Source organism: Orcinus orca, chromosome 12, assembly GCF_937001465.1.
Source record: "Orcinus orca chromosome 12, mOrcOrc1.1, whole genome shotgun sequence".
Taxonomy (NCBI): Eukaryota; Metazoa; Chordata; class Mammalia; order Artiodactyla; family Delphinidae; genus Orcinus; species Orcinus orca.
The window spans coordinates 76,960,986-76,983,869 of record NC_064570.1 but is presented as its reverse complement, the minus strand read 5'-3'; the positions used below and the strand labels follow the sequence as shown (position 1 = coordinate 76,983,869).

The 22,884-nt window shown below is 40.8% G+C and overlaps 1 protein-coding gene across 3 annotated transcripts in view; it reads left to right on the top strand.

Annotated features, from left to right (window-relative positions):
• Positions 1-22,884, top strand: part of MYO6 (myosin VI) — a 142,818-nt gene that overhangs the window by 42,886 nt on the left and 77,048 nt on the right. For all 3 annotated transcript variants that reach the window (XM_049695662.1, XM_033428594.2, XM_049695661.1), the window contains exons 2-4: positions 9,897-10,039; positions 15,185-15,254; positions 21,290-21,363. In XM_049695662.1, the coding sequence (XP_049551619.1) occupies positions 9,923-10,039; positions 15,185-15,254; positions 21,290-21,363 (261 nt within the window). In that variant the 5' untranslated portion in view covers positions 9,897-9,922. The remainder of the gene's footprint in view (positions 1-9,896; positions 10,040-15,184; positions 15,255-21,289; positions 21,364-22,884) is intronic.

Below are 22,884 nucleotides of genomic sequence, written 5' to 3'. Positions count from 1 at the left end.
AGGAAGGGAGGGCAGCCAGAAGCCGCTGCGGGATCTTAGTGAGGGACGGGCAGTGCGGCCGACGGTTGGGTTCCCTGGTCGGGCCTCTTCAGGTTCTGGAGAGAATTTGAAGGTGGCGCCAAGAGGATTTGCTGAAGGACTGGATGCAGCCCGGGAGAGGAAGAGGAGGCTGGAGGATGACTTCACAGGTGTTGACGCGTACAAGCGTGAGGATGAAGTTGTCGTTGGATGAGAAGGAGGGGACCAAGCGAGGAAGGCGCAGGAAGGGGAGCTTGGGGGCCGTCGCAGGGCCAAGCTGGAGGCGGCCGCCACCTCCTGAAGAGTGGAGCGGAGCAGCCCCTGAGCTCGAGGCAGCTGCAGTTCAGGCCAGGGGAGTCAGCTGTGGGCAGCACCCGCATGTGGGTCGCGCTTAAAGCCGTAGGACTAGATGCGACAAGACTAGGTGGGGCAGGAGAGTAGGTGGAGAGAAGGCCCGGGGGTTGATCCCCCAAGAGTTTCTGATGGTGAAAAGATAAGGGGAATGCAGCCAGGGGAGCTGAGGCGATCCAGGGAGCAGACCAGAAGAGTGAGGGATCCTGAGGTCCCTGGAGGAGCTGCTTCAGGGCAGAGCCCTCAGCTCTGTCAGCTGAGGCTGCTTACTTGAGGAAGCCGGGGACTGAGACCTGCTTGCATGACTTAGCAGTGGGGAGGAGGTCACCGGAGGCCCTGAAGGGTGGGGATGCAGGCCCCATAGGCGTGGGTTCAGGAGAGGACGAGAAGGGAGGAAATGGAGGCAGTGAGTGTGCACAGTGAGTGGGAAAGTAGCCCACCAGTGAGGAGGGGAAGTGGGTGACGAGAGGAAGAGGGAGGGAAGGAAGCAGAGATGGACGTTGCTGAAGCGCTGTCTTTGCGTGGCCCGAGGGGGTAGGATCTGGTGGGTAAATACAGGGATTGGTCTTAGGTATGAGGAAGGCCCGTTTGGCCTCAGTAATAAACAGGAAAGCAGAATATATGGACACACGTACAGACTGGTAAGTTGTGATTAAAGCTCGAGGAGTATTTGGTTATTTTAAAAACTGAGAAAATTTAAATTTTTACGGATAGTTTGGTAGACAGTTTGGTAGATGCAGATAGTTTGGTCGACACTGTCATCAAAACACGTTGTAGAGTGGGGTTAAATAAATTAAATTTGAAAAGAAATTTGAAAAGACAGTTTGTTTCTCATTTTGTAGAATATCTGTACATTCTTATTGCATATTTTTATTGATAGGTGAGTTCATAAAGAAACAACAATATAAAAATATCTCATAACTGCATCAATAAAGTGAGAAATTCCAACAACAGCCTCCAATCCCTTTCGTTATCCCCGATTCTCAGCTGGTCATTTAAATGCAGTATTAACTGGAAGACAAAATTACCCGCCATGTATCATCAGGTTTCCCTTGCAGCACAGAGCACCCAAGCCAAAAACTTCTAGTTTGTGCTTGCCTGTAATCTACCCATGAGAGAATTTAAATCCAAGTTAAGACTTTACAAATAAGAAATAATAAACATTTTACTGTTTATGAAAGAAGTGGTAAGAGGGTTTTCATAAAGCCTTTACATATCTTTTAACCTTCATTTATTTCTTATGCCATTAAAACATAGGACAGCAGAGTATTATACAGCTGGGGTTTTTTCCAGATCTGGTGACAAATACAAACCACTGTGTGCACAGGAAGCTTGAAGCAAAGCTGTGCAGTGCAGTGCAGTGCAGTGATGATGAGTTTGGACTCGGGGTCACACAGGATTCATATCTCGCCTCTACACTCATTTCTCAGTTGTCTCTATATGGGCAACTTGCCCAAACTTCCAAACCTCACTTTCAAAACGGGGATGGTAGCTGCCTCCTAGAGCTGTAAACATGAAGTGAGGTAACATGTCCGAGTGTTTTAGTGTGACGCCTGTACATATAGTGAAGGTCTGTGAAATGTTGTGAATCTGTGGTTTCCTTTGACCACTTGAATGAACTCCATCCCAGCCGTGAGAAGAAAAGTCACTGTGTCTCCAATTCCTGTTCTGAGTGATATATGTGTGCACATACCCACACACACAACCCAAGTTAGTAGAGTTAGAAACAAAACAAAACCTTAGTCTTATAAATTACATGAGAACTTCATTGAATATCCTGGATTATATTGGCTCATTTATGAAAGAATGATAGAAATGGCAATGGAGCAGCGCCTTCCACCCTTCCTTTTTAATTAGTGTCTCTCCTGGTTTATTCCTCCTAATCATAGCATTTGAGAAGTTTGTTGGTTTGTTTGTTTAACGAGTTCCTACCTCAGGAGAACTGTATGGCCTGAATTGGATTGGACTTGGGACCACCTCTTAAAACGACCCTGCTGCTCAGAGGTGAAAATATTCACCTCCTGTTTTGGGACATTTTAGGAGAGTTCAGATGCCAGAGATGTCACAGATGTGTTTAAAGGCCTAAGGATTGTTCAGACTTCTTATCACCTTGATTGATGATAGTGTACAGTCTAGACTGGTTTTGATCACCCACAGACCTTTGGTTCCTGACAAATTTGAATAACACTGAACTGGGGCCTGCAGTTTAAGCTGCAGAATGTTTCAGTTTGAGCAGAGTAGGGCCATTTTACACAGGCGGGGTCATCCTAGAGAAAAGGCCTTTCTTTGGCTTGAAGACCAACGTGGTTTCTTGAAATTTGATTGCTCTTTTCATTAGCCACTTATTGGGAGGTTAACATGGTCCCTTGGTGGAGAAAATGAAGAAGTCTTCAGTCTTTTACAAACTCCTCTTTTGAAAGACCAGCAAACTTTTAAGAAGTAACTTTTAAATCTAGCACTAATTATCCAGGGAAGGTCTGGATGTAATCATTGGATGATAAATAAAATCTTATTATTAGTCACAGGATGTGGAAAATTTAAGTCACCTGGCATAAATTAATATCTTGCTGTTATATTCTGGTATTTTAACATCTGTAAAAGAAATTTTGAGCTTCTGAAGTAAACTGGGATGTTTAGTCTCTGAATAATACAGAACTTTGTTTAGAATGATCTAAGCTGTGGCCAGGTTATCTTGGTATATAGGTTGTCTGCATGTATTATTTGAATTATGTCTAAATTCAAATCTGTTTTGTGATAGTAATTTATGTAGGAGTTTATAGCTTAAATATAGTTATGATTTCCGTAAAACCTATAAGAAAATCGTATAACCAGTTCTCATAATTCAGATTATATGTATTTGGAGTAATTGGCCTGATTGTATCAGTTTTCAGATCATCTTATAAAATATCTTAAATATTTAATAACCATATAATAAACTTATTAATAAAATATTCGCCTTATTTTTTTATCCTCTTTTTTTGTTAGCTAGTTCATCTTAGCTATACCAGTTAAGCTAGTTAACCTTGGTGTTCTGAGGCTGTTTCAGAAGAGTCAGGTGGTAATGGGCTTAGCTTGAAACACCAGTGGATACATTGGGCTTTCTGAAGTTATATTTGGAAGTATAATGTAACCTTTGTTAAAACGGTCACTCATTAGGATCACTCACTAGGCTGTGATTAGGTCACTCATTACGCTGTGATGAACTGGACCTAGTACTACCGAAATCTGAAGGAATGTCATAGCTGGTCTAGGCATTGCTCCTTTTGTACGTCTTACACTAAAAAACATTAGAGCTCTGTATTTTCTTGTCCATATCTAAGCCTAAAAAAACAGTAGCTAGCGCTTAGTAGGTACTCAGTGAATACACATTGAAAAAGTGAGTGAATACCAAAATTACTTCTTAATTGAATTCAGGTAGTCAGGTTTTAGAACTTATCTTTAGATGTTTTCTTATTTTATTTCTTTGTCAGGAGTTTGTATTTAGTGGTAGGTATTTCCTCCCCGTTGTTATTGAATATTTATTGCTGATAATATCAAGACATTCACAATCAATTTTAATATGAATGTGTTGCAGTGAATGCATAATACCGTATTATGGCAATTAAGTAATTCCCATACTTTATTACTAGCTGAACAAGGTTAACTGGGAAATGTTTTCTAGGAAGGCCTTTTAAAAGGTAATTTAGTGACTAAAGGGAAACCTGCTGAAATATTTTTGAGAATTTTGGTGTACAGGTAAGTTCTTAGGGAACTGAAACGCTCAATGAAAGATTGTGCTAGGTACACACAAAATGCACCAGCCACTGGCCAACGGTTACCTGGTGCCCAGTTTTCTCACAGTGTCTGGACACCTGGGAAGCTAATAGCCTTCAGGATACACTGATACAGATGAGAGAAGTTGCCAGTTTCAAGCTTGTGTGCCAAAGGTGCACATAACATTCTTTTGATCAACAGGGCCGGGGCCTGGCCAGATGAAAGAGTAGTCCTTTTAAAAGGCAAATTTGATACATCTACACAGCTCCCTTACCCCCAGTTAGAATTTAAGGTCCTGGAGGGCAGGGATTTTTGCCAGTTTGGTTTACTGCTCTATTCCAAGTGATTGTTTTCCTGTTGGAAGGCTCCGTGAGGCCAGCCCATGTCTTTTTTTTTTTTTTTTTCGGCCTATCATTATATCTTTAGCAGCTAGCAGTATGTGTTATATACTAGGTGGTCAACTAAATAATAGTTTACAGAATGAATGACTGTGGAAGGCAGGTCTTATAAGGGTTCTTCCTTCCCTGTTTAATGCTTCTTCCTTGCTTTCTTGGTATCTTATGCCAGCTCTTTCAGCTCAATTCGAAATTAACTTTAGCTAGTACTCAATTTCTGATACCCTAGCTAATAAAAACAAGGCATTGTCATCTATCACAATCACAAGTTTAAAAGGGTAATCTTTGAAGGTGATGGCGGCACGGCGGGTGATGTTTCCTATTTGGTGGGCTGTGTCTGCATGTTCGGCTCCGGGTACACGGTCCCTTTTGGGATCATCTCTGGAGTTGCCGAGAAAAAAGGACACGGATGTGTATGTATTTGTCACCCTGGCCTCCAGTACGTTTGCTCTCCAGGGAGCCTCTTGGTGATCTGCTTTTCGCTTTTCAACAAAGCCTAAATGAAAGTTCGCATCGTACCTCTGACAGGCTACAGATTGCGTTTCTATCGACTGCTATAGTGCTTACTTTAAAAACATCAGCTGTCAGTTAAATGCTAAAAATGAGATAATTTTCAGTTGATGATAGCATAGTATAGAGCATTCCCTCTCTTCCTGAATAACTTAAGGAATGTCCAGAATTTTAAATTTGCTTAGCCAGCCCCAGAGCTTATCATTTTTTTCTTTTGTATTCCTTCAGTGCATATGTAGTCAGCTCTTAATGTGTTTATGGTTTCTAGTACAGTAGCACCTGTTTAACTGCTCTTCCTGTGCAGACCTGCTTCATATGTATGAGTGTTGCTTGTATGGGTTTTCTGAATGCTTTTATGGGGACAAATAGTAATATGTCAAAAGAATTTTCTTTTGTGGAATGAATAAATCAGACTTCATTAATGAAGGGTAATTTATGTTATAAATAATTAGGATTCCAAAACTAATTAAATGAAGCCTTATTTTAAAAGAGGTTTTATTTTCGTGAAAGCCTTGCACTCAGTAGAAGATAATCTTTAATTTAATAGAGGGGGGAGTGAGTGTCTACCAGCTCCTCCAGGTACAAGTTACATCATCGACTCAGAGTTACAGAAAGATAAGTTCAGATCAGAATCTGGGCCAGACTGGCCTGGTCCAGAGGCAGTGGGTGTGTTTGATAGTGGTGTTCACAGTGGCTCTTCTGGGGTCATACTGCTCCAGTTTGAACTGGTAATTTGCCTAAGTGCCGAGTTCTAGATTGGAGATCATTTTCCGTCAGAATTTTAAAGGCATTGCTTTATCGATTTCCTGCTTTCAGTGTTGCTGAAGCCATTTTGATTCATGATCCTTTGGATATGACGCATGTTTTTTCCCCCCTTTTTCTCTCATTTCTCTGAAAATGTGCAGCATCTTCTATTTCTGGTGTTCTGACATGTGACATGTTGTCCTTTTGTCTGTCCTTTTCCAGGTATTGTGTTGAGGACTTAATTGGCATTTTGGCTAGACTCTAGAGAATCATGCCTTTCAGTTCTGGTGAATTTTCTTTGGATATTGGAAAGCTTTCTCCCCTCTGTGTTTTGAAGGGAACAGGATGTCTGTTTTACGTGGTATTTTGATGCTGAATCTTTTTACTTGTCTCATTTTTATATCTGTTTTTCTTCTACTTTTTCTTTTTTTTGCCCTCCACTTTCTAACTCTTTTTTTTTTCTTTGTTGGCTTTCTGAAAAAGGTAGTCTCAACTTTATTTTCTGTACCTTCTAGTGAATATTTCATTTCCGCTATTACGTTCTTAAAGAAAAATTATTCTGACACTTGTTAAGATGACAAAGACGCCTTTATTCATGACTATTGCAGTAGGAGTGTATTAGCCTGCTTGGGCTGCCGTAATAAAATACCATAGACTGGGTGGCTTAAACAGCAGACATTTATTTTCTCACAGTTCTGGGGGCTGGAAGTCTGAGATCAGGTGCCAGCATGGTCGGATTCCGGTGAGGACTCTCGTTCTGGGTTTCAGATGGCTGCCATTCCGCGGGCCGCTCTCGTGGCCTTTCCCTACAGTGTGTGCATTGAGGTAGAGAGAGGTCTCTCTTCCTTTTTTGGTAAGGCTACCAATCCTATTGGATTAGGACCCCACCCTTATGATGTCATTAGCCGTGATTACCTCCTGTCTCCAAATACAGTCACATGGGCGATGACAGCTGCAACATATGAATGTTTGGGGGGGACACAATTCAGTCCATGGCAGACACATACACTCAGCCTATAACAAAGGGGTATTACAGTAGGGAGAACGATTGGGCTCCACTTTGAGTGAAGCAGAGACAGCTGGGGATTTATAGCCAGTGAGCAGAGTGCAGGGGTCAGCGGATGACAAAGACTAAGTGGAAACAGCACGGGTAGGGGATGCTTGCTCAACTGACTTAAAGGGATTCTTTTTGAAGGCAGATTAAGGATTTATATACCAAAGGTAGGGGATGAGGAACTTGATAAGATATCAAGGGTGAGAGAATTTCTCTAAACCGGCTTAGCAGGATTCTTGCTAAAACTGGCCTCTGTAGGCCGAACAAGGACAGCACAGACTCGAAGGCCTAGCAGAGGCCTCGTCAAGAAGAGGGCTCAGAGGTGCTGTCGTCTCCCTCCTTGTGCACTGATGTCTTTAATTTAAAGACTCTTTTTATTGTAGATTTAGGGGTTTGAGGAAGGAGCAGCATTGGGTGTGTAGCTTTAAATCTGTTATCTTAACTGGGAAGCTGCAGTAAGTGGTTCAAAATGGGAAAACAATTTAAATAGTTCAGGGAAATTTGACGTTCTTTTTTGACTTTGTGGGTTTTGCTTCACTGTGATTTTTTTCTTCAGATACCTCATGATTCCTAAATGATCCCTCATGACTATTCTATAATTTCCCTTTGTATTTAGAACTATCACAAGACCGTTTACTTGACATTTAGTGGTGGCTTCGAACAAGGGACATGGGGGACTGTAAGGGAAGAGGTGTCGCTAGCATCTGTTGGGTGCCATTAGAATGGGGATCTCAGTTTTATGTCACTTAATCCTCATAGCAATTCTGTAAGGTAAGTGATATTGTCACTTATGGGTAAGGATAAAGATAATGATCAGAGAGATTAAGTAACTTACTTAAGAGCTAGTCAGACAGTGGTGGAGCTTAATTTCAAGCCTAGGTTTTAAGACCTTTCAAGTCTTTCTAGGAGAGCATCTCCTTTTACTCCTCGCAAGCTGTGTGAACAGTTCATTCAGTCACTCGGTGAAGGTTGGGTTGCCTGCTCCGTGCTGGGCCTTGGCGACACATGAGGGCTAGGCCATGCCCTGATACGACAGGAATATCACGATCAGACTTACTTTCAGTAGGATTTCTGGTGATCTGTGCACACTGGCAAGAGTGGGAGCAGGTGGCTAAGTTCATTACAGGAGTCCTGGTAAAAGGCCATGTTGGTTTTGACCAGGAAGGCAGAGCAGATCCAGGGAAGTGGGTGGATTTGAGATACCCTATTGGAGGTTAGGGGGCCGACAGGATTAGGGGGTGATCGGGGTTTAGAAGGAGCTGGAAGAATTGAGCATGACTCTGGGTTTGATTTAAAATGAATGGTGTTGGTGCCTTTAGTGATATAATGAACGTGGTGGAACAGAGTAATAATATAATAATAACAATGTTACATCTGTTAGATATCTCCATGAGGAGGTGTCCAGTATGCAGGTTAAACACCTGGGAACTCAGTGGTGCTGTATAGGCCGGAGAAGTCAATTTGGGCATCACATATATAGATTCTATTTAAAGCATGGGACAAGATATGGTTATTTAGGGAAGGTGTGTTGATGTAGGTGTGTGAAGGTGTGGTAATGCAGATCTGAAGCAGTGTTACTCATTCACTTCTGTGGAGAACCCTCAGTTAATTTCTTAACCCTGAATGGCACTGAAACCTGGTCGCATTTACTGCGTGGGGACAGCAGAAGCCATCCTGTAGCCATGGCATGGAAGACATTCACTAGCAAGCATGTTGCAGACTTGCCAATAGTTAGCAGTGTTTAGATTGAACTATATACCAGACATCCTTGTCTAACGTGAGAGGCTAGGCCTGATGGAAGGTCCATGTGGGAAATCCCAGATCTGAGAACGCCACACAAGAGGCGAGTTACGGCACATGTGTCTTCTTCAAGTGTAGATAAGTAAGGAAAAGTAAGTTCCCGCTGAGGTGCTGAAACTAGGACGTCTGGGATCACTGACTGGGTGATTCATTATAACACGTTAGTCTCACAGAATCCAAGCTCATTAAAATTAAAATATTTTATATGTTATGGACCCTTGGGGATACTCTCAAGACAGAATTGTAAATGTTAGGTCTGAGAATGCCAAGCATGAAAGCAGCTTTCTAGGAATGCTTGAAGAACTAGCCTAGAGTTCAAAATAGGCAAAACCTGGAAACAATATAAACGTTCATGTCCAGGACAGCCCGTAGACAACTGTGCATGTGATTCAGTGGGTTAGTGTACACAGCAGCTTGGCTGCACGTCAGAACATTTTGCTGAATGAGAAAAGCCATACGCAGAAGCATGCGTACTTAACGGTGGGTGCCTCTGGAGGTAGGGATTGACCAGAAGGAGGCACAAGGGAACTTTCTGGTGAGATGGAAATGTTCTGTCTGTTGATTGGGGTGTTTGTTTGAACGGGTATGTCCAGGTGTGGAAACTCATCAACTTGTATCCTTGGAATTTGTACATTTCACTGTCTGTAAGTTTTATTACCTCAGTAACAAAATAAGAAGACAACAAAGCAGTATGCTCAGTGGTTCTGTGGGTATCCCTCTAGGGAGCACAGGGGTGGGGCATCCCTGTAGTCTCAGCTTGTCAGGGAAAGGCTCCCAGAGGAAGTAACCTCTCCTGTGTCTCATTTTTATCCCTCAGGGTCTAAGATAGACTTATTGTTCAAGTCTTAGCCAACTCCACACAATAACATCTCCTCTTCGGATGGCTGTGTAATTTATTGTGCAATCGGGAATATTTCAGGCAGTAAAAAGGAGTGCTAGTATAAATTACAGTGGGCAAGAGGTAAAAACTGTGACCATTGGCTCTCTCTTTCTGCGCTGCTCAAAGTGTAGCTGGTTCTCACTGCAGTCACCACCGAAGGAAGACGGTGGCAAAGCAGGTGTTCCCGGCGGGTAGAGCAGCCTCTGCTTGGTCCCCCTGTACAGGTGGTACAGGGGTGGGTGCAGCGGGATGGCAGGGGATGGGGATTACCCCTGCAGGGGTGCTCGTGTGTTTCTAAGAATTGCGATTTACGTGTTAACTGAATAAAAGATTGTTATCTTTTTTCATTTCCAGAGTTACTCACGTTGCTTTGTTCGTTCCTTTGAAACAGGAGATAGTGGATAGCTCCCTTCAGAAATGGAGGACGGGAAGCCCGTTTGGGCGCCGCACCCTACGGATGGATTTCAGATGGGCAATATCGTGGATATTGGCCCTGACAGCTTAACGATTGAACCCTTGAACCAAAAAGGCAAGGTAAGAAGTTTCTCAGAAAGATTTCAGAATTTGATTTGTGTCTGTAGGTATCTCCCTTTTTCAATGAGGTAGGTATTTTTTTAGCACAGTATAGGGGAAAGCAGTTTTCTGGTCAGTGAATCCTACTTTTCTCCTGAGTTGTGTGATTAAATCAGAAGTGCATACCCTAGGGGGAAAACGGTGTCCCATCGTAAAATCAGACAGTAATTTAGTGAGCCTTTCATTAGCATATTCTTAAGAAGAAATAGCTATATGACAAAATATAAACAATAACATTTTTTATTCCTTAAGCCATATAACTAAAGTTATGAATATATCTGTGATGTATTCAACATGTTACCAAGTAAAAATATAAAAAGTGAATGGGATTATGTTATGAAATTTTGCTTTTTGTTTTTTAGCTTCTGGATAATTCTTTTTTAATCTTTTTTTATTGAAGTATAGTTGATTTACAATGTTGTGTTAATTTCTGCTGTACAGCAAAGTGATTCAGGTATACACATATACACACTTTTTTTTAATATTCTTTTCCATTATAGTTTATCACAGGATATTGAATATAGTTCTCTGTGCTGTACAGTAGGACCTTGTTTATTTATTTTAAAGTTTGTGTATTTTATTTTTGGCTGCGTTGGGCCTTCGTTGCTGTGCACAGGCTTTCTCTAGTTGCGGCGAGCGGGGGCTACTCTTCGTCGTGGTGCACGGGCTTCTCATTGCAGTGGCTTCTCTTGTTGCGGAGCACGGGCTCTAGGTGCACGGGCTTCAGTAGTTGTGGCTTGCGGGCTCTAGAGAGCAGGCTCAGTAGTTGTGGCACACGGGCTCAGTTGCTCTGTGGCATTTGGGATCTTCGCGGACCAGGGATCAAACCCATGTCCCCTGCATGGGCAGGCGGATTCTTAACCACTACACCACCAGGGAAGCCCGACCTTGTTGTTTATCCATTCTATATATAATAGCTTACATCTGCTGTTAATTATTTTTTTAAAAGCTTTTATATTTACTTAAATTTATTATCGTGATTGTAGTGAAAATATTTCTATTAAATAAAGATATTTAAGTCTTAAGCATAACCGTCTGTTATTATTTTTGTTGTAATGGTACTTTTTAAAGCATAAAAGCATACTTTAATTTGGTACACATGGTGTCTATTTCCTTTTAGGCTTAGACATAGACTAGACAATATAACAAAGTGAAAAGTATGGGGGAAAAGTGACCTGGAGTCTTTTCAGCCTTCATGGGGACCGTAGGGCCTACCTATTTTGTGGGAGAGCTTAACACTTTTCAGTTTAATCAGTGTTCCCCTTAAGCAGGACTTCTGACTAAATTAAATTTGTTGATGTCATTTCTGTTTACTTTAGACTCTGCCAGTGTTCATGAATAATTTATGTTCTACTGATACATGGTTAACTAATGCCATATGACTGCCATCCTTCTGGGAACCTTAGAAAAACAAGGTGGATCTCTCATGAGGTCTGTTCACAGAGAAAACTATTCTGTTACTGTAAACAACCCAGGAACCTAAATGCATAATATATAATGTGCAATGTTAGCGGCAGCCAATTAAAGATACCCTCAGGAAAGAAAAGACAAAGTGTTTCTAGTTTTTCCTCTTATTAACAAGTACCTATTTGTACTTACAATGCAGTACATGTTCTAAAAAAAGAAAGAATTTAAAAAAAGAAACTCAGTTATTTTTATTTATTTGAAGCTGTAGGGGAGGAAAAATTTTCCTCTACCCTTTTGGGTCTCTGGCTGGGCCTGAAAATTAAATCGACATAAGACACATTCACAGTAGGAAAGCATATGACTTTTATCAGATTTTTACATGTACACAGCAGCCTTCACAAGAGAATGAAGAATTGAAGAAGTGACCAGAGCAGGAAGCTTTTATATCTTTTAGACAAAGAAACAGTACATTTGTGAAGAACTGATAAGGCAAGGGGGTCTGGGCTAGGGGTGGTAAATGGTGGAGAAGTGGTTAGGAAGGTAAGGGTTACTCTGGCAAGACAAGGTTTGTTTGCACAGATTTCTCTTGGTCTCCATTCCCTCCGCTGGTGATAAGAATGTCTTCTTTCCTCCCGGTAGAGCGAGGGCACCTTGCACGTGGGAGTTTTATCTCCTGCTCTCAGGAATAAAAAGGGTCAGAGTGCCCTTCTTACATCTGTTGTTTCTCAAGGGCCCTTAACTCAAGATAATCAGTATGCCAGAGTAGCATGTTCTGGGGTGACAGAAATTCAGTGAGCCTTTCATTATCTTTCAAAGTCTCCTTTCATTTTTGTTTAACATATCTTATAAGCACAGTAAATCAAAAGCCCCAAATGAAATGAAAAGTATATTTCCTAGTTCTATGTCGTTATATGTATTCTCTTATATCCATAAGTAACAAAATAATTCAGTTCAGGGATAGAAGAAACTTTATCTACGGGTATGTGCTTTTTTATAGTTTTAAGTATTTTGTGCTTTCAGCTGTGCCTTATTAGTATTAATCAGGTGCGCACATAGAACCAATAAAAACACTTAAAATTCAAACTGTGGCGTCATGAAAACTTTATGGATCGCAGATTATTTATGAACTAAAGTGGAAGCTTCTTTTCACAAAATCTTTTCGAAAGTTAACCAATTCTCAGGGATTTCTTTTCATCTTAATCCCCTCCCTGCCCCCACTTTCTGATCAGGGTCTTAATAAATTGTGCAGTGTCATAACAACTGTGTGGTTAAAAAGATCTGTAAGAGAAGCAGTCTTTTGTGTAGATGATTCATGGAGTAGAGATCGTCAGCATTTAAAAATGAAGGAAGTGCGTGAAGCAACGGACGAGTCAAGTGGATCTGTTTGCTGATACAGTAGAAGCATAGAAGAGGGAGTGATGAGCTCTAGTGGGGATCCTGTCTTTGTTGATGGCAGTGCCTTTTAAAGTTTTTCAGTCATGGCCCATCGTAAGAAATAGATTTGAAATCGCATTAGGTATACGTATTATTCATGTGTGTGTACGTGTGTACTGACGACAAATAGATTTTACATGTCAACAAGTATATGTATCGTGTGTGTGTGTATTCAAATGCAACATCCTTACCGTCTGTGATGCATTCTGATATTTTCTAATATCTTTTATTCTGCTAAAAATGCCATCTTGAACCTCTCAGTTGATTTCATGTTGCATATTTGCAGCTGACTGGCCTTCAGGCTAAAACCCTAAACACATGGCATTAAGGGTCTACCTTTCCTTTTCCCTGTGTTGCTCGTCTTGTCTTTTGTCGACCAGCAGTCTCCCCCTCATTCTCTTGCCCTTATGCTGAGTCTTATGTGTCTTTCTCCTCCTCTTCCAGCCTTCCTCGCAGGGTTTATCAGGTCCTCAGGGAGCCAGGTGGTGCTGGGCTCTGTGTGTCGCCACTCACAGTACTCCTTTGCCTGGAATGCCGCTCTCCGCAGCTCTGTGCTTATTTAGCAAATATTCATCTCTCAGGAGCGACTGAGGTCACCTCCTTTATGAAAGTTTTCCACAGATGCCCTGTGTCTTCCTCCTCCTTACATGCAGTAGAGTTTACCGTTGATTACTCTTTGCTTTGAGGAGTGGTATACCTTCTTCGCCTCCCGTAACGCTATTGGAGACATTCGTTTACATTTCTCCCCTCCCTGCTAGACTGCAGTCTTCTCAAGTGCAGGCACTATTTTCTTTGTCCATGTTGTCATGGAGCTGGGTGCACTGTGTTTGCTGGGTGGTAGGTGTTTACTGTGATCTCTTGATAGGAGAAAAAGCCTCCTTCCTCTAAGAGAAAACAGTTGCCTTAATGAAACAGATTTCCTCCTCCTCACTGAGTAGGTAGTAGAGGGGAGAAGATGATGGGGGCTGGTGATCATTTGGGGGGTGAGAAAGGATCGAGAGAAACAGTTTTTTAGACTCATTACAGGCCTTTCAGCCCCAAGATTATTAACCTTCCCATTCTAGGAACTCTGTGTCCTGCACCCCATTTATGGAGCGAACACCTGGGGTTGGGGAGGCTTTAGCCCCATTGCTGAGGCTGTGAAAGTGGCACGTAGATCTGTGATATTAGCAGTGATTTCTGAACGTGTTTTCCCTGTAGAATCATTGTTATAAATTGTGGATTGTTTTATAGTACCATAATATACTAAATGTACGTTATGGACTAGTTCTGAATTTGTGATTTCTCCTTTAAACCTTTCCTCATTTATAACGTTAAGAACATGTGTAGTGGGTTCCAACTAATTAACTTCTAGAGTTTTCAGGGCATAACAGTTTTCTAATTTGGGTGTGACTTTGAATTGAGGTATAGCACTAGTAGCCTGGATTTTCCTCTGTAAACTACAGCAGTAGCCTTGCCTTATACTCTTGCATATATATACATATACAGACCTGCAAGTATTCTAAAATAATTGAACAGGTTTTCCTTCGAGATGGGTTTGATATGGATGGAAACTTCAACCACAGGAGTAATTGTAATTGTTTGAGAAATAGAAATGTATAGGTAACTATTAGAATGGCATGGAGAAAATTTAATTCTCTTTCGATGTAATTTGAGATCATTTCTTCTCTCTTACAAGATACTATCTTAATTCTAGAGTTTCTACCATAGTATTTAAATGATATAATAAACACCAGCTTATTCATGGATATCTGTAATGTTATGGACCTAATAGTTTCGGATACTGTTTATATTTTTGACACATTCCTGTACAGGAATTTGTGTCTAATGTGTTTTACTCAGACAAGAGCATTAATTAAATTATGGTCTGTTGGTATATCTGATTGATTGATTGGATGTTACCTTTTTCCTTTTTTAAAACAATAAAATTGCTGTATACATAAACATTAACATTTTTATTTTTTAAAAAAGTTGTTAAACAGCATACCTATGTAGACGTAATATACTTCTTGTTTTGTCCCACTCTAGGTGTTCCAGCACAGGTTTTGTTTTTGTTTTATTGATTTCCATTATTGATTCCATGTTCATAGTAATAATGGATAATATGTTTGAGTAATGACTTGTTAAGTAGTAGGATCTTGTATTACATTTTAATGAAGAGCATATCATTGCCATTATTTTCAATGTATGCAGTCAGTTAAGCTCCTTTATCTTTCTTATTATTTGTAAGCTTCTAGTTTAATGAGCTCTTGTTTTGTTTTTCAGACATTTCTGGCTCTCATAAACCAAGTGTTCCCTGCAGAAGAGGACAGTAAAAAAGATGTGGAAGATAACTGTAAGTATCAATTTAAAAAGTAGTTCTCATCATAGAAAAGGAAACTGTTCCTTCAAAAAATATACGAGTGATTATATTACAGGGCACACTGTCCTTGTTCAGAAGAAATGTTGCCTTTTGACCTGAAGGTTCCTGTGAATGGAGGAGCCCCACAGTCCTAGATGCATTGTTCTCTCACATTTGCACTTTGGTGAAGGGGTCTCTCCTGAATATCTTTTTAGTGTTATCTCAGTTGTGTAAATACAGGGAATGGTAATCATTTACTAACTATGAAGCCTGAACTAAAGATCTCTTGGTTTTATGGGGTTTTTTTGTTTTTTGAACCTCTGAATCATCTGGAATCAGATGATTTTTATTGCTGTATATGTGGTTCAATAATTTGGAAGTTGAGTCAGGAGGACCCATTTAGTGTCACCCTTTGAAGGAAACAAACATTAAAAAAAATACTATGTAATAAGTACTAATTGAAAATTGATTTCAGAACATTGGACTAAAGTGCAGCATTAATTGGACTTATCTAGAATAATCTAGAATAACTGTCTTAGAATTTTTGGTGAAAAAATACTGTATCCAGAGCAATAGGCCATGTTTATTCTTACATTTTCAAGATAAAGAGGTAATCATGTTTCATTTTTTATGTGGCGATATTTAAGAATCATGTCCAGTTGTCATGGGTTTCGTTAAATGTATCTGGCGTTAAAAACTCTGCAATTAAATAAGAGAGGTAGGAGAAAGGAATATATTTTGTCCTTATGGGTTTTCTCTGGAGTTCGCATTTGAGTAAGCCTGTAAGATCCCCCTGCATGTGACGTGGAATACAGGAGTAATGGGGGAGCCCCGAGTTCAGATTCTCACTGTGCCATTAGGAAGCTGTGTGCCCGTAGGCAGTTTCTCTCTCCCCTTTGAACTTCTCGTCTGGAAAACAGGAGTAATGATTTTTATGTTTCATGCTTACAGATGATACATTTAAAATGCTTGGTGCAGTGCCTGACCTCTAACAGCCTCTCAATAGATGGTATCTGTTGTTATTAGGTGTACGAGACTGGGAGAAAAAATGTGGCGCTCCCTTCCTTTCCAAAATTGCTAGAGAGTTTGTCTGATGGGATCATATTTTTCTGAACAGCAATCAGAACAACAACAAAGAGGAACGAGATTCTGTTGTATCTAAAATAAGAGAAAATTCTTTTCTGTTAAAACTTGCTAGGGTATTCAGAATTGGAATCAATCCTTTTCATATATCAAAATAATGTTTTCTGGTTTATATATCCACGTAGAGCTAAACATAATAAGTGATGTTGAATTACTTTTAATCCATTTCTTAAATATTTTAAAGCAGTCTCCCTCTGATTGTTTCATGGTGGTGGACTCGTCTGACCGTTGAGTTTTCCCGGTCTTAGTGGAGATTTGCCGCTTCTTGTAGGTGTTGACTCTGGTGATGCCAGACGGCAGGAATGTTGCTGAGGATGTCACCTGTCCTCACCACACAGTAGTCCAGCCCTACTTGATGTCCCCTTTCTGAAACCACATCATGAGTGCAGCTCTAACTGTTGAGTTTAGAATGCAGGTTTTCCAGCGAAAGTGGTTCCATCACTTATTAGTTTAGTCCTTTTGCCTGAGGCTTGGTTGCCCACTCCACCACTGTCCTCCACCAACTGACACATGATGTTGTTTGTTTGGGTCTCACGTGCGTATTTCTAAAATCCTTTCCTCTTCTCTGTATCACGGTAATAATGTGATGATTAAGAGCATGATGTGGGGGGCTTCCCTGGGGGCGCAGTGGTTGAGAATCTGCCTGCTGATGCAGGGGACACGGGTTCGAGCCCTGGTCTGAGAAGATCCCACATGCCGCGGAGCAACTAGGCCCGTGAGCCACAACTACTGAGCCTGCGCTCCACAACAAGAGAGGCCGCGATAGTGAAAGGCCCGCGCACTGCAATGAAGAGTGGCCCCCACTTGCCGCAACTAGAGAAAGCCCTCGCACAGGAACGAAGACCCAACACAGCAAAAAAATAAAAAATTAATAAACTCCTACCCCCAACATCTTAAAAAAAAAAGAGCTTGATGTCTATAGAGCATCCTGAACTATGTGATAAAGGTTCTGTTGAAACAGACACACGAGTAGACTTCTGACAGTGCCCTCATAATATAGCAAAATTTATTACCTAGTTTTAGCTCCAGGTTTTCTATGTGAAGGGTTGTATGTGTGGAGTTTAGTCTGTTAACTTTGCCTTCTTACTTGACTCTTGAGGATTAATGCCAGAATAGGAAAATAGTTCAGGGATGTGAGGTTGCTAATTAAAGTAAGCATTTTTTTGGTGCTAATTTTTAAGCTACTGTTACTTACATGGCATATAATAATCTCCATGAATGATCACTGTTAGAAGTCGAGAATAATAAAGTATAAACTATAGGGCTTCCCTGGTGGTGCAGTGGTTGAGAGTCCGCCTGCCGATGCAGGGGACACGGGTTCGTGCCCCGGTCCGGGAAGATCCCACATGCCGCGGAGCGGCTGGGCCCGTGAGCCATGGCCGCTGAGCCTGTGCGTCCGGAGCCTGTGCTCCGCAACGGGAGAGGCCACAACAGTGAGAGGCCCGCGTACCACACACACAAAAAAAAGTATAAACTATAATATTGGAAAGAATCCCCAAAGTTGCCTGGTTCACTCTCTTTTTCAGTAATGGAATGACTTCTACAACAATGTAACGATAGAAGTGATTGACTTCTACTGCCTTGAAGTTGTTTGTGGGTTCTTTTTTTTTTTCTCTCAGTGAACCAGGACTGTAACAAATAAGCAGAATCTTAAATGCTTAGATAACTCCCTAGTCAGATTCCTAAATTTAAGAATTGAGTGATATCTACTCTTCATTAGAAACTTTTGGTGTCCTCAGTATATATTAATTATACCAGAATTCTTCTTACAGAGTTTATAAAGAAACAAAGACGTTCCTTCTTTTATTATGTCTTATTTAAACATTTTTAATATCGAGTGTATAGTTAAATCTATGAATAATTAGGCATAAAAGACGAACAGTTCACCTAAAGTATTGCATGTCAGTAGCCAAACCAAGTAGTCCTGGGGTGGCCGCTAGCGGGGGGGGGGAGGAGGGAATTTGGTGGAGCAGGAAGTGATGTCCAAGACCCTCTGAGCATCCCTAGGTCGTGCCTTCAGGGATGCAGAGGCCCCTGAGACTTAACCGTTTCCCATTCTGGCAAGCTGAGGGTCATACGTGTTCCCTTCTGTCTTTCCTTTTCTGTGTCTTTATTTAAATGGAGTAGTCTGAGTAGCATAATTTAAGAGGAAGACCCTCTGATCCAAATTTTTATTGTCATTGGCAGGTATTTCAGCAGTGAGGGATTTTTTTTTTTAACATCTTTATTGGAGTATAATTGCTTTACAATGGTGTGTTAGTTTCTGCTTTATAACACAGTGAATCAGCTATACATATATCCCCATATCTCTTCCCTCTTGCATCTCCCTCCCTCCCACCCTCCCTATCCCACCCCTCTAGGTGGTCACAAAGCACCGAGCTGATCTCCCTGTGCTATGCGGCTGCTTCCCACTAGCTATCTGTTTTACGTTTGGTAGTGTATGTATGTACATGCCACTCTCTCACTTTGTCCCAGCTTACCCTTCCCCCTCCCCATGTCCTCAGGTCCATTCTCTACGTCTGCGTCTTCATTCCTGTCCTGCCCCTAGGTTCTTAAGAACCATTATTTTTTTAGATTCCATATGTATGTGTTAGCATACGGTATTTGTTTTTCTCTTTCTGACTTACTTCACTCTGTATGACAGACTCTGAGTCCATCCACCTCATTACAAATAGCTCAATTTTGTTTCTTTCTATGGCTGAGTAATATTCTCTTGTATATATGTGCCACATCTTCTTTATCCGTGCATCTGTCTATGGACAACAGTGAGGGATTTATTTAGTTGAATTACCAGATATCCCTGAGAAGACTGGTGGTAAGTATGGGAGGAGGTAAAGAAAGAAGGGCAAGCAGCCATCCACATGCCATGTAGATGTATATGATTAGCTTTTCTAGGGGAGCCGTATCGTGGGGTTAGGCATTCTTACTTACAGGAAGCAGAGAGTAGCAGATAGAGTATCATGCAGCCAGGCAGTTTCAGAGGAACCTGAGCGATGGGCGAGTGGTTCGATGTTGTGCTTTGCATAAGGAAAGGCAGCCTGTAGATCAAGCTCCTGGGGATGGGGGTGGAAGAAGTGCAGGGGTATGGAAAGTAGGGGACCGAACCCACACGAGATACCCTCTGCTGCCTGCCTTCTCCACATCTTTCCTCAACTGAAAGGAGAGCTGCCGTTCGACTGTTAGGGGCCTCCACCCACTTCTTACTCTGTATTTTTCTGCTGTAAGTGGCATTAGAAAAGTGAGGCCCGTGTCCTTGCAATGTGAACTGGCTGCATCGTGTGAGTGTAGAAGCATGGGCAGTCTGTTGAGACAGGTAGAGCAACGGGCTCTTGTTTGACAGAATTGGTCGGGTGTTGAATTGTAGGTTATATATACATACAGTGTAGGCATATATACAACTTCAGTGAGGGATCAAGCAAACAAGCAAATGAATCAGGCAGGGCCCTGCCCTCAGGGATAGAAGCCAAAACCAGATACACAAAATTGTCATCACAAGACTGGCATTCTGTGGTATGCACCATAATGCAAGTACAAAGGAGCAAGTAGTCCTAGTGGTGGTGGGGTAGTGAGAATGGGGAGGTGTCATTTGAGGGATAGTCTTTGAACTGACCTTAAAGGATGGGTGGATTTTTGATACCTAGAAATAGAGAGGTGCAGCCCAATGCATGCATGATAGTTGAGTTTGGTAAATGGTTTAGTCTGCCTGCAGGTTAGACCATATTAAAGGGAGTTATGGAAAATTATATGAAAAGGTCAGTTGAATGCAGGTTTACTAAGGGCCTTGAATATCAGACTTGAACATGGATTTGGTAGTTGACGGAGACCCACTGATGAGTTTTGAGGAAGAGAGAGATTTAGTCAGGGCTCTAGTGTGTTAAGATTAATGCACTGAGCAATCTGGGTGAGAGAGGAGAGAGACTGCGGCAGTAGACAAGTGAGAGGCTGCTGTGATTACAGAAGAGGTGACGACGCCTAAACTGGGATTGGGGCTGTGGAAATGGAAAGAAAGGAGAGACATTTCAGAGACTCAGATTGTGCTAATTTTGAGTGCCTACCATGAAGCTGGTGCTGTGCTATATTCATTACATGTATAAAGACTTGGAAATGGGCTTAGAGCAAGGAGGGGGAGAGAGGATGGTCCTAGTATTGACCAAGGCTTGCAGAATAGATGAGTGGGAAATGGTGGTGCTGATAATGGAAACAGAGTGGTTGGGGGAAGAGTAGGCTTGTCTGCTCAAGTGCGCGGTGGAAACGTGGAAATGGAGCTCAGGGGACTGAGGGCCGGGGCAGTAGATCAGGCTGGGAGAACAGGTTGTGTCAGAGCGTTAGGAGAACAGACGTTAGGAAAACAAGACTTCTACCCTGATGCTGCTGTCCGTTAGCTGCATATCCTGGTTTAAGACATACAGATTTCTTCAGGATTCTTGTTTAGTCTATCAGTTGTGAGGCACTGCCTGAATGACACGACCTTCCCATTCTAAAATTTTATCTTTTGTGTTTTTCCTGTAAAATTCTGAGCATCAGATGGGGTTAGTGTCGTCTACTAATCTTTTTTGTGTCAAAGTGTATTAAAATCAGCGCTGTCTAAAGTAGTTCTTTTTTTCCACTTGAATTGTACTCGGTTTTTTGTACTCACCTGGTACAAACTAGAGGTACTCACCTCACTGGAAATTTATTGTTTAAAAATATCACTGTAACACGTATGTAAACTAGATACATTTTACATCAGCCTCTGGGGTTTACACGTACCAGGAGAAAGATGGAATTGAATCTAACGTAACAGGTGAATTTTAGCTTCGGATCAGAGCGATTCAGATTAAGATGGCATTGTTTTATTTTACTTTCTTTCTTCAAATAGCTAATGATTTACAAATTTTCCATCTCAGGTTCATTAATGTATTTGAATGAAGCCACACTGCTCCATAATATCAAAGTTCGATACAGTAAAGACAGAATTTACGTAAGTATTTTACCTGTGGGTTAAATTTTGTGGGCATAATTATTTTACGTGCTACTGTTTGGTTTTGTTGAGCTTGAAATTTTCTAACAGGAAATCATACTGAACGGAGTGGGAGCTCCATGAGGATAAGGATTCTTTTCTGATTTATTGCTCCGACACCAGGGCTTAGACCACACATGGTACCTAGTAGGCACTTAATATATATTTGCAGAATGAAATAATGAATGCAGAGCATCATCTGATATCGTTCAGACTTAAAACTATCCAATTTGGATATTTTAAAAAACAAGAACACTGATTATTTTGAGTTTTGATTTTTTAACTTTTGGCATATTATCTGTAGATCTGTTTAATTGACGCAGTTTCCACATTGTTCTGCAAAACACTTACGGCAGACTGTAAGGCATACGTATTGAAATTAAAAACTTGGAAGACAAAACGGTGTGAATTAGAATAGAAGGCAGTACGTGAGGAAATATCGAGCACACTGAAGTGCTGATCATAGACCCTGAATAGTTGCAATAGTTCATTCCAAATAGATAACTTACCCTAAAAACCCAGGATACTTAAAAATGAAAGACAATGCTTTTAATGGAAATAGGGTTTGTACCACACCATTCAGATGGATACTTAACTAGTCTGTTTTAATTATAATGATTCATTGGGCACGTATGAGTTCTATATATCCCTTTGTTGGCTGGAGGTAAATTACCACACTGTAGCCCTCCTGTTATAAAGATGGGACTCTTCATTATTTTTGAACGAAGAAAACACATGGCTTCTTTGACACTTCCTAGATCAAATGACATTCTTAATCTTTTATATCACTATCAATTTGCCTAATTGTACTTACTTAATTCTGACTAAATTACCTTTAGTCTTTGCCATCTGTCCAAGTAATGACAGCTGGGAAATAGAACTAATCTAGTCTTTTCCAAAAGAGTTTACTTGCTGTCTTCCGGTTATACATAGTTATTAAGTCTTTACTTTGCTCCTTGATTTTTCTCAAAATCAACTAAATAGTGTATTTTGGTTAATATATATATATATACACACACACACATATATATATATATGGCTATTCTTATTTAAAAATATATTTAGAAGCAAAATTAGCTTAATCAGCATACTAATATTGAGTATCTAATGTGTGCTAAATGTTGTTTTAGGTACTAAAATAATACAAATTTAAAAAATTTGTTTGTTAAAGCAGCTTAACTTGTAATAAGTCAGTAAAAGTTGATTTAGATGTAACCATCTTTCAAGAAGAACTGGCTACTATTTTTTCGTTCCATGTCTAACATCACTTGGTGCTAGTGGAGCGATCTTATTTATTTGAGCAAGTTTTAATTGTTTTAATATCTTTTTCTTGAAGTTTACAAATTTTAAATTACCTTTATAGAATGATCTTATTCAGAGAAATTGAGATACTTTGTTTTCATTTGGGATATTTATAGGAAAGCTTCACACCCATGGGATTTTCGTTGGTCTTTTAAGGCTTCCTGTGCTGCAGTGGTGCTA